At 39.0% G+C, this 12307-nt stretch overlaps 1 protein-coding gene across 2 annotated transcripts; it reads right to left on the bottom strand.

Moving 5' to 3' along the window:
• Window positions 1–278: 278 nt before the first annotated feature.
• Window positions 279–7255, bottom strand: LOC138959866 (uncharacterized). 2 transcript variants are annotated; one of them, XR_011453814.1, is made up of 5 exons: window positions 6714–7244; window positions 6091–6182; window positions 4273–4497; window positions 3587–3735; window positions 279–2233 (listed from the first exon to the last, which is right to left on the bottom strand). XR_011453814.1 is itself a non-coding variant. In XM_070331514.1 (5 exons), the coding sequence occupies exons 1-4, from the start codon at window positions 6889–6891 to the stop codon at window positions 3683–3685; spliced, it is 438 nt and encodes a 145-aa protein (XP_070187615.1). In that variant the 5' UTR covers window positions 6892–7255; the 3' UTR covers window positions 279–2233; window positions 3587–3682. The 2 variants fall into 2 exon arrangements, 1 of the variants encoding a protein (XP_070187615.1); XM_070331514.1 differs by having other exon boundaries at window positions 4383–4497; window positions 6714–7255.
• Between the last annotated feature and the right edge of the window lie 5052 nt (window positions 7256–12307).

A 12307-nucleotide genomic window follows, 5' to 3' on the forward strand; every position in this document is an offset into this window, starting at 1 on the left:
TGTTGGTGTTAAAGCTTGCTCAAATGCCTATTAACACCATTTTAGTTGGTGTAAGGCTTGATTATTAATGTAAAAACCATGTTATGACGTTCACATAATTGTTTTCCACTGGATGGAATTTTGTGGAAAAGAAAGCATGTTGTTTGGGAATTGTGTGCGGGTTTCATGCTTGGATATTGCACTATGCTGACTTGTCACAGGTCAATTTACATTTAACAATATTAGTTTTCAAATGCATCATCCTTCACACATTATGTAAACATCTTTAACATTAACACTTTGGTTGTAAAATGATTGCACTTTATTCAAACAGGACAAAAACAAAAATGCTGATTCACAATGTACAATAGCAAAGGACTATTTTGAGTGGAGACAGTGTTCATCCACACTATAGATGCCCTGTGAAAACATTGGCCATAGATATATGTGAATTACTTCCCTTGGGCATGAACATTTATGAATGATTAAATGGGTGAAAGAAGGCCACACAAAATGAAAATCAGTAAATAACAAAATCACTTCCCTTGTGAGTAAGAACAGTCATACCATGTTCCAACTTTTTGCTAAAAATTCGCCCACAATGTGACCTTCAAAGTTAACAAGAAGAGCAAACGCTCGATCGAGTCACTTTCGCAGTTCTGAATATTATATGAGGCATCAGATGGACAGGAAGAAATTGCTATTCACAACACAATGAGTCACGTTCACATAAAATTTGAGCCCGGTCACTTTTATAGTTTCCGAGAAAAGCCCAACGTTAAGTTGTGTGTTGCCGAACAGAAAAGGCTAGTTATCTCCCTTGTTTTTCTGATAACGTTCGTAAAAGGCTACAGATGTAAATACTTTGATGTAAAGAATAATCCTACAAAGTTTCAATCACATCCGATGAACTTTGTCAAAGATATAAAATGTCTAATTTTTCCTTTGACGCTGACCTGTGACCTTGAAAAAGGTCAAAGGTCAACGAAACCATCGTTAAAGTGTAGAGGTCATTGGAGGTCACGACTAAACAAAATATGAGCCCGATCGCTTTGATAGTTTCCGAGAAAAGTCCAACGTTAAGGTGGTGTCTACGGCCGGCCGGCCGGACGGACGGCCGGCCGGACAGACTAACACTGACCGATTACATAGAGTCACTTTTTCTCAAGTGACTCAAAAAGGGGTAACTGAACTTCATGTTTGGATGTCATGGAGTCATGGAGTCCAACATGAAGAAATGTATAAGAACACAAGAATGTATGCATGACAAAGAACAAATGTTTATTTTTGAATGTTTTATGTATGTTATTATTACGGACACAAAAGCTCAGCAATGCAATTTCTCTTTTAGAGATTAATAAAGTTATTTTATTGTATTGTATTGTATTGTATGTCAGTAAATTTTGAAAGCCCTAGATTCATAAACATCTGAAAACTGCTCAACGTCTTTGCATCACGGCACATTAATAAAAGTAAGAGTTAGTAAGACTGGCCTAACTGCTATGGTGAGGCAGTAATAACTCGTTGATGAAGAATTATTTGAATTCTGAATTTCGAACAAACAAATACAGTGTCCTTCCAAACACCCTTTTCAGGCCTCCAAGAATAAAAAAAATAAGCTGGTCTTATAAAGGAGGAAATCTGCTTAATATCTAGGTAAATGTACAACAGGTTGTGAACAGAAAATCCAAAAATGTAAGGTCTGAAAAGCGGGGAAGTTTGAAAAGGGGGGAAGGGGGGGACCTAAAATGTGACGATCATAACAACCATAATTTATCTAACAAAGTTCATTCTGAAATCTTCTTCAGCGTTTGATTATGGAGAGACTAAATCCTCAGTTCAGATGTGGTCTTAACTCCTTGTCTCCCAGGTACACACAGTCACTATGTACATTGCATCTGTTATCATTCGGCACATATCTGCATCCTGCTTAGACTGTTAGCTTCAGTCGCTTCCTGTAACGTTGATCTAACGCCAGGATTCTAGCCTGTTGATACTGTTTCTACAATTCTGAGTGACCTGCTGCAGCACAGCTGGTCTCGGCTTAAAAAATCTTGGTCAACATAGATGGGGTACAAAGTGTTAAAATAAAGCGTCCTTCCAAAGTTGATGACAGGTCCCCAGAGTATTCACAAAATTATATGGTACTGGAACTGGAAGCCTTGCACGGCGACGAAAAAGATGTCCACGCCTACATGAAGAAGCATCCTTCACGGCTTCAGCGGAAACAGTCGGCTGGGGATGAGGACAGCACCTATGTAAAAAATATAGACAAGAACAAAATATATGTCAATGGGAAAACAAAGAAACAAGTAGAGAAGGACCTCCCCACCTTTACACAGTGAAAATGAAAAACACATGTGAATGTACTTATGTTTTAAATCTCCACCCCCCCCCCCCCCCCCCCCCCCCCCCCCAATTAAGACCAATTATCCAAGATATTTTTCAGTCCTCAAAGGAGAATTTCACTGTTCTCACGGAACCCTGAAGAAAACTGAGCTGTGCTAATATATTACATAACTGCAAACATCCCTCAAATTCAATATTGCAAGCCACTATACATTTCTCATAAAGGCACTTCATGCTCACGTGTGAAAACTAACATAAGTTTACAAGTGTGTATCTACTTATAATAATAATAATAATAGCGGGCATTTATAAAGCGCCTTATCAGAAGTTCAAAGCGCGTGACAACAATACGTGTATAAAAAATTCATACAATCACTGTCAGATTCAAACAACACATCATGCACATCTCACATCCCCAGACTCTATGCTAAGGCCAAAAAAAAAAGAAGTCTGTTTACGGTATCCCGACCGACCCTATTTTTTTGCGCGACCCTAGACTTTTTTTTGGCATTTGGGGAAAAAAAAAAAAATCAAAATTTTAAAACAAAGTTTGTTTTTTGGCAAAATAATTTGATGTTTTTTGGAGAAAAAAAAAATCCCGACCTACCGACCCTATTTTTTGGGCCGATGTTACCGTAAACAGACTATTTTTTTGTTTGGCCTAAGGAACTATCCGTAATGTTGTTGGAACAAGTGAGTTTTCAAATTGGACTTAAAAGATGAAATGTATGGAGAGTGACGTAATAGAAAGGGGAGTGAATTCCATAACTGAGGGCCATGATATGAAAACGTGCGGAAGCCATGAGCCTTGCGTTTAAAGCAACCTTGACGGAGAAGTCGAGCATCAGCAGAAGAATGAAGGGTGCGAGAGGGAGACCAGTTCCGAAAGATAGGCAGGTGCCGATTCAGAGATGATCTTGTAGCAGAAGCAGGCAGCTTTATACCTAATACGTTGAGACACAGGAAGCCAGTGAAGTTCTTTCATGAGAGGAGTGCTGCAGAGTGTTGTACTTTTTGCAAGGGTTGGAGAGTGGAGTCAGGGCAGCCTATGAGAAGGGATTTGCTGTAATCTAATCTACACAGAATGCAGGATGTAACGAGAGTTTTAGTGGCATCAACAGTCAGAAATGTTCTTGTGGAACCTATTCTTCTAGTTCTAATGTAGTACCTGTTTGTAGTGAACTCACCAGCAGGAGTATTGCATACATAATTACGCATTACTGAATTAAAGTAACTATTTTCAAAGCTTCTCGCTTACCTTGGAATAGTGTCAAGCAGCTTATGTTGTGTCTAGATCAGCAATCAGATCTTCACACTCAGCCTGCACTTGCTGAAAACTGGACATGCCTGTATCTCAATCAAGCTGTTGTTGCGGAGACAACGGAATCATGCTCAAGTCAGGTCCAACTGAAATAAAAGCATATTGTTAGCTGATAAATGATTTGATCAAGCAAAACCATGCGGTATTTTTTTAATAAAATATTTTGTATACCCCGCTAATGCAAAAATAATGTACTTATTTACTATCAGCATTAATTTTAGCTGGTCATTCAAACCAGAGCTTGTTCTAGAACTCCACAAGAACAACAATGGCAGTTGGCAATGGCACTGGCAGAATACAGATCAAAACAATATTAGTATTAGCCTCACCAAGGGTTGACTTCCCATCAAAATGAATGACGGACTGAATCAAACTTCAGAGACATTACAATTTTTCACAACGATTTTTTCAGCAAACAGCCATGTTTTAATACCTGTACAAATGTATCAGTGATATCACTATGAGTATGACAGTATGACAGTGTGGTAAGCTTACCGACGATTCGTTCAGTATAGTCTTTCTATGTAAGTAGTGGTCCAGTGAACGATACCTTCCGCCTGTGGTTCGAGACAGAGATTAAGTTGAAACTTAATTCGAGAAGCCAAACACTGACGAATACTTACGTATTTTGAGCAAAACCCACGCACGTCGACCACAAGTTGATGTCTGCTGGAGTACGTAATCATAACGTAGAGGACAACAGTTTCACTTGGCTGGCTTCGGTTATTCCCACCTGTATCTGTTCCTTGCTGTTCTCCAAGAGACACCATGGTGCAGCAAGCTGAAGGGTGTCCTGTCGTATTTCCTCGAAGTTGTAGTAGGCAACCAGGAGGTGGGGGGCGACTGACCTGCAGCAGAATTCAAATCAATTAGTCAAGTCACTATGACATATCTTTATTGTTATCGCCACACGACGGGCGCTGTGGCGGGGTGGTAAGACGTCGGCCTCGTAATCGGAAGGTCGAGGGTTCGAATCCCGGCTGCGGCCGCCTGGTGGGTTAAGAGTGGAGATTTTTCCGATCTCCCAGGTCAACTTGTGTGCAGACCTGCTAGTGACTTATCCCCCTTCGTGTGTACAGTAGTCCCTTCCATTTCCGGCCCTTTCGTGGGCGTGAACCTACCCGGAGCGGCCAGCTTTCCCATGACTAATGAGTTTTCCTTCTATAATTGACTCTTAATGGCCGTTAACCTGTCTGACGCGGTCAACGGTCACTGATTTTTGCCCTAAGGTGCCCCTCTTACTCGACAGGAGCGGCCACTTAACGGCCACTTGTCACTTTCGCGGGCGAGCGCCTGTGGTGTGTGTGTGTGTGTGTGTGTTGTGTGCACAGACGGCACAGCACGAGCAGACGACATGAATACTTACGCATGCGCAAACTGTAAATACAGACATGCGCATACATGTACATTTACGGCAGTCACTTCCGGATCGATCACAGCTGATGTGAGTTTGAAACACTTGTTTATCTGACACTCAAATACATATATAATAATCCAAACAACACACATAGAAACATACGAAACAATAGCTTAGCCAAGACGATCGAGTTAAACACGCAAATAATTAAGATGTATAAACGAAAGCAAAACTAACAGAGACAATGAATCGGCGGCTCGTGGATGATCGCTTTCTTTTCTTCATGAAAACTTGATCGTGTTTTTTGGGTTTTTTTGGAGGAGGAGGGGGCCTGTAATGAACAGCCACCTGATATTTGCGGTCACCTTTGCAATGACTAATGGGTGACCGGATATGGCAGGTACTACTGTACACGCAACCACAAGACCAAGTGCGCACGGAAAAGATCCTGTAATCCATGTCAGAGTTCGGTGGGTTATGGAAACACGAAAATACCCAGCATGCTTCCTCCGAAAGCGGCGTGTGGCTGCCTAAATGGCGGGGTAAAAACGGTCATACACGTAAAAACACGAGTGTACATGGGAGTTTCAGCCCACGAACGCAGAAGAAGAAGTTATCGCCACACCAACCCTAAATTTTTCCTACCATACTGTATTTGTTATCCGAGAGAGAAAAAATCCATGTTGCAGACTCAACTGGAAAAATTCCCTTCTCCATCATCTAGTGGACAGAGCTCACATGATTTCAAACAAATCTTTTTTTAAAGTCACATACTTTGTGCGACAGTGTTAGTTTACTAGTATAACTGTAATTTATAAATAGCAAATTAAAAAATATCACTTATCAGATAATCAGCTAAATGCCTGGCAGATGACCCTCATTCAAAGTGAGTCGTGGCTAAACCATGAAACTAGAAAAACAGGTTATACCACAATATAAATCTCACACTGACAGCGGACAAAACTGAGAAAACACCCAGTATACATGTACCGGTACTCACAAAAGAGTTACAAGTAGCATATTATCACTATCAGTATCACTAATAGCATACTATACTGGGCAAATAACAGCAATTTTTACTCACTGGGGGTTTCCTGGCTGGAGTCTTTGGTGTTTCTACTGACTTCTGTAGCACATGGTTGGTTGGCAGACTTCCTGGAATGAGTGCTCGCTTGCCTGTAGGCCCAGCAAAAAAACATGCAAAGAAAATGTTCAAAATGCTGAGTCGAAATTATAAGTTAAATTAACTAAACAGACCTATACATTTAGATCTATTGAAATAGAAACAAGAATTAGTAAAACACACTACTGCAAATCTGTCAAGAATGAACAAGACTGACTCAGTGACCGAGTAAAACAACAAAAGAAATCTAAGTTCTACTTCTAACCCAGAAGTTTACTAGAATATATTCAAAAACACATTATCACAAGAACAAAGAGTGGTTTTTTCCCCCATTACCTAATAATTATAGCTCAGAATTACGCCTTTGTCAATGTATGATTCAGAATACGATTGTGTTATTTTTTGTCTGCGAGCTGTAAAAGTACTAGTTACTACAAGTTCAGTACAAGTACTAAGTCTAAGCTTCATACTGATTGATTGATACTACTAGAGCTTCGTCACTTGAAGCATTACAAGCAAAACAACACAGCACAGACAATCAGATGAAAGCTTATTTTCGCTATATTACTAGTTTTTTTACGTACCGTATTTGAAGCATGTTTCTTTGAAATGTCGGGAACATCCTCGCATTCTTCGGGTTGAAAAGCTTGTCAGCACGGTTGATTTTGTGGAAGAGCAGCTCTCCATTCGGCATCCGCTTTTCCGTTTGGTATACCATGGAAAGTTATAAGCGTTGAAGATCTTAGTGAGCTCACGCTGCATCCAGGCATACAACAATTTGCACCGGGCATCTTGAAATCATGGTTCACTTCTCTGGCATCATCGAAAAATGGCGAAACGGAAGTGACTTTTTTCGGAATGCAGCTTTCTTCCGGTTGTCAGCACTTACCGCGAGCGCAGCGAGTTGATCCAGTCACAACTATGCGCCGGCATAGACCACTGATCTAACAAGAAAAATGTTCATTCAAAATGAACAGCGTCGATGCAATGTCCACCAAAGATTTATTTTGGGAAGTGTTAAAGGTTAGGGTCAAAAGTTAATGAATTGCATGTTGTGCTGGATATATATAAATGGTTTATTTCAGTCAATGCTTGCCATAATTGATCAAACAGCCACAAGAAAAAAAAACTTTTTAATTAAAAAATAGAGCTTGTTTGAAACAGGTAGAAAGGAAGAGTTGATATTGCAATATCTGTACGTGGGAATGTGGTGAAAAAGAGTGCTAAAAGTAGTAAGTCAGTCTCAGATCCATTTCAAATATTTATTGCAGAAAAACAAAATACAAATTACAAAAAAACACAGAACCATTACCAGGTGTCATAGGAATGTTTGAAAACAATAGTTTTAATTTTACACTGTAAATACAGGAATCAGAATTAAACACCTCAAACTGATTGGCACATGCATAATGAATCACCTGGAATTGCAACAGGGAGATACTGAAGTAATTGGAAACAAACATCTGAAATTGACAGAGAAACAATTGAAAATATAGTACCAGTTGACATGAGCGTACAATATTTTAATGGAAGTGCAATTTTAGCACGAAGCATCCGCAGGAGGGTGCACTAACAATTACATAGTGCCACAAAATGTGTACGGACATTTCACAACCGTGCATTATTAGCACAGAACACATACATGGGGGCGCACAAAACATTATTGTGACAATAATTTACACGAAACATTTCACAGTACATTTTTATGCATGGTGCATCTACTACAGGAGGGTGCTCCAACAATGATGCATAGTGCCAACATTTAGCGCAAACTTTTGACAAAAGTGCATTATTACCACAAAGCGCATACAGCGATTATATAGTAGCAAGTTGCACTAAACATTTGAACAAAATGCATTTTGTTCAAATGTTAACAGCACAGCACCAAGTTTTGCATAAGTGCACAACAGCACTGACCATTTCACAAAAGTGCATATAACAGCTGTGACAATTTTACAAAAGTGCATTGACCATTTCAGGCAGATGGCTAACATGCAGATTTCGCTTTGTCTGTCTTTCTTTGAAAAGTAGGCATGTTCAAGATCGATGAAGTCATGAGCAATTGGGTTAGATGACAGAAAAGATTCAAAAACGTCAGATTCAGTTAGATGACAGAAAAGATTCAAAAACGTCAGATTCAGTGTTTTGGGCACTGTTGAACAGGAACATTCTCTCCTGTTCAACAAATGTGGGTTCAATTCAAAAGCAACATTGTCACAGATAGGCTAGTGTTACATTTCTGTAAGTTTCAAAAACATCTTCCATGTGTTGGTTACTGTTGAACAGAGGCATATTTTCCTGTTCAAAAAAGTCTGACACAAATTTTCGTAGTTGTGGGTTAAGGTTCGATCTATACCGTCATTCAAACGAATCGTAGAACCGTCATTGTCACAGACAGTGTTACATTTCTGTTTTACATTCAAACGAGTCGTAGAAGTAGTAGTAGATTTGCGTTTGGTTGTTTTTATATTTAGTCAAGTTTTGACTAAATATTTTAACATCGAGGGGGAATCGAAACGAGGGTCGTGGTGTATGTGCGTGCGTGTGTGTGTGTGTGCGTGTGTGTGTGTGTGTGTGTGTGTGTGTGTGTAGAGCGATTCAGACTAAACTACTGGACCGATCTTTATGAAATTTGACATGAGAGTTCCTGGGTATGAAATCCCCGAAAGTTTTTTTCATTTTTTTGATAAATGTCTTTGATGACGTCATATCCGGCTTTTCGTGAAAGTTGAGGCGGCACTGTCACGCCCTCATTTTTCAACCAAATTGGTTGAAATTTTGGTCAAGTACTCTTCGACGAAGCCCGGGGTTCGGTATTGCATTTCAGCTTGGTGGCTTAAAAATTAATTAATGACTTTGGTCATTAAAAATCTGAAAATTGTAAAAAAAAATAAAAATTTATAAAACGATCCAAATGTACGTTTATCTTATTCTCCATCATTTGCTGATTCCAAAAACATATAAATATGTTATATTCGGATTAAAAACAAGCTCTGAAAATTAAATATATAAAAATTATTATCAAATTTTTTTTTTCGAAATCAATTTAAAAACACTTTCATCTTATTCCTTGTCGGTTCCTGATTCCAAAAATATATAGATATGATATGTTTGGATTAAAAACACGCTCAGAAAGTTAAAACGAAGAGAGGTACAGAAAAGCGTGCTATCCTTCTCAGCGCAACGAATACCCCGCTCTTCTTGTCAATTCCACGTGCACTGCCTTTGCCACGGGCGGTGGAGTGACGATGCTACGAGTATACGGTCTTGCTGCGTTGCGTTGCGTTCACTTTCATTCTGTGAGTTCGACAGCTACTTGACTAAATATTGTATTTTCACCTTACGCGACTTGTTTCTTTTAGATTCCTGTCACTCATACCAGCAGTATTGATTGAGGTACATAAATCTGTTGATGTACAGGGATGACTTGTTTGTAATGAATCCTTGTTTCCTCCACATTGAGTTTGCATTGCAGTTGGACAGAAATGAACAGGTGTTAATTGATAAACACATTGATAATGGCTTTTGAGAAAATCAATCAATTCTGCAAAGGAATTAACTTGATGACATCAAAACTGCAGCGCCATTTGAAGAATGGTTACCATTTCTGTTTCTTTGATGGGAATCAAACAAATAAAAACTTTGACTATCCAAGTTACCATGAATGCTCATTTTCTTTCCAAGCACCTAGCCAATGGAACACACTACCTCTCCCCCTCCGTCAACAACAGTCCCTCGAATCATTCAAATCTGCACTTAAGACATTCCTTTTTTCCAAATAATCCATGCATTCTACACTGCCCACCCCATCCCACCCTGAATAACTACAGGTACATATTTTAATGGTTGATGGTGTGTGTGTGCTAGTGACTTTAAGTCTCCGTGTGTGTGAATGAGTGTATGTGCGCCTTGAGTCGCCTGTTGGTGAGATATGTGCGCGTTATAAATATTCGTATTATTATTATTATTATTATTAGTTGACCGTCCTGAAAAGTAGCAAGGATATAATTTGAGACGATAAACGCCTGATGCAATACATCCTCAAGGTCAGTCAACTCAAAACCTTCATCATTCGCAACATCAGTAGGCAACACAGCGGGATTCGTATGTCCAGAAATCATGTCGAAAAAATATTCCATTTCAAAAGCATGTCCAACCACAGTTGTTGGCAAGTGTTCGTGTCCGAGGTAGCCTTCAGTGTGTGTATATATGTATTCATGTGACAGAGAGCGTGACCTCATTCTTCAATCCTCTCTCTCTCTTCTTTCTCATTCGAACGCACACACGCAAGAACGTAGCCTACGCACGCATGCACGCGCGCACACACACACACACACACACACACACACACCCCGCTGACGCACAAACCACGCACTCACACACTGACTGTCGGCAGGCATATCTTTTTGTTACATTTAGTCAAGTTTTGACCGTAAATGTTTTAACGTAGAGGGGGGAATCGAGACGAGGGTCGTGGTGTATGTGCGTGTGTGTGTGTGTGTGTGTCTGTCTGTGTGTGTGTGTAGAGCGATTCAGACTAAACTACTGGACCGATCTTTATGAAATTTGACATGAGAGTTCCTGGGTATGATATCCCCATACGTTATTCATTTTTTTGATAACTGTCTTTGATGACGTCATATCCGGCTTTTCGTGAAAGTTGAGGCGGCACTGTCACGCCCTCATTTTTCAACCAAATTGGTTGAAATTTTGATCAAGTAATGTTCGACGAAGCCCGGACTTCGGTATTGCATTTCAGCTTGGTGGCTTAAAAATTAATTAATGACTTTGGTCATTAAAAATCTGAAAATTGTAAAAAAAAATATTTTTTTTTAAAAACGATCCAAATTTACATTCATCTTATTCTCCATCATTTGCTGATTCCAAAAACATATAAATATGTTATATTTGGATTAAAAACAAGCTCTGAAAATTAAATATATAAAAATTAATATGAAAATTACATTTTCGAAATCAATTTAAAAACACTTTCATCTTATTCCTTGTCGGTTCCTGATTCCAAAAACATATAGATATGATATGTTTGGATTAAAAACACGCTCAGAAAGTTAAAACAAAGAGAGGTACAGAAAAGCGTGCTATCCTTCTGAGCGCAACTGCTACCCCGCTCTTCTTGTCAATTTCACTGTCTTTGCCGTGAGCGGGTGACTGACGATGCTACGAGAATGCGGTCTTGCTGCGTTACATTGCGTTCAGTTTCATTCTGTGAGTTCGACAGCTACTTGACTAAAATTAATGTTGTATTTTCGCCTTACGCGACTTGTTTTCTTTACCTTTGCTTATTGTGTTTTCGATATTTGTGTTTATTTTTTGCTTGACTTATCTGTTTTATTTTAATGTTTGCTATCCACATCGTGTGATAAATGTTTCTTCTCAGTCTCTGAGTCAGTTTAGTTTCTGCACGCCGCTTTGGTACTCCTTGTTTTTCTAACTGGTGTATTGTGCGCGATTTGCGGATTTATTTTTACATTTAGTCAAGTTTTGACTAAATGTTTTAACGTAGAGGGGGAATCGAGACGAGGGTCGTGGTGTATGTGCGTGCGTGCGCGTGTGTGTGTGTGTGTGTGTGTGTGTGTGTCTGTCTCTGTGTGTGTGTAGAGTGATTCAGACTAAACTACTGGACCGATCTTTATGAAATTTGACATGAGAGTTCCTGGGTATGAAATCCCCATACGTTTTTTTTATTTTTTTTATTAATGTCTTTTATGACGTCATATCCGGCTTTTCGTGAAAGTTGAGGCGGCACTGTCACGCTCTCATTTTTCAACCAAATTGGTTGAAATTTTGGTCAAATAATCTTCGACGAAGCCCGGACTTCGGTATTGCATTTCAGCTTGGTGGCTTAAAAATTAATAATGACTTTGGTCATTAAAAATCTGAAAATTGTAAAAAAAATAAAAATTTATAAAACGATCCAAATTTACGTTCATGTTATTTTCCATCATTTTCTGATTCCAAAAACATATAAATATGTTATATTTGGATTAAAATCAAGCTCTGAAAATTAAATATATAAAAATTATTATCAAAATTAAATTGTCGAAATCAATTTAAAAACACTTTCATCTTATTCCTTGTCGGTTCCTGATTCCAAAAACATATAGATATGATATGTTTGGATTAAAATCACGCTCAGAAACTTAAAACAAAGAGAGGT

This window comes from Littorina saxatilis, linkage group LG2 (assembly GCF_037325665.1).
Source record: "Littorina saxatilis isolate snail1 linkage group LG2, US_GU_Lsax_2.0, whole genome shotgun sequence".
In the NCBI taxonomy this organism is placed as follows: domain Eukaryota; kingdom Metazoa; phylum Mollusca; class Gastropoda; order Littorinimorpha; family Littorinidae; genus Littorina; species Littorina saxatilis.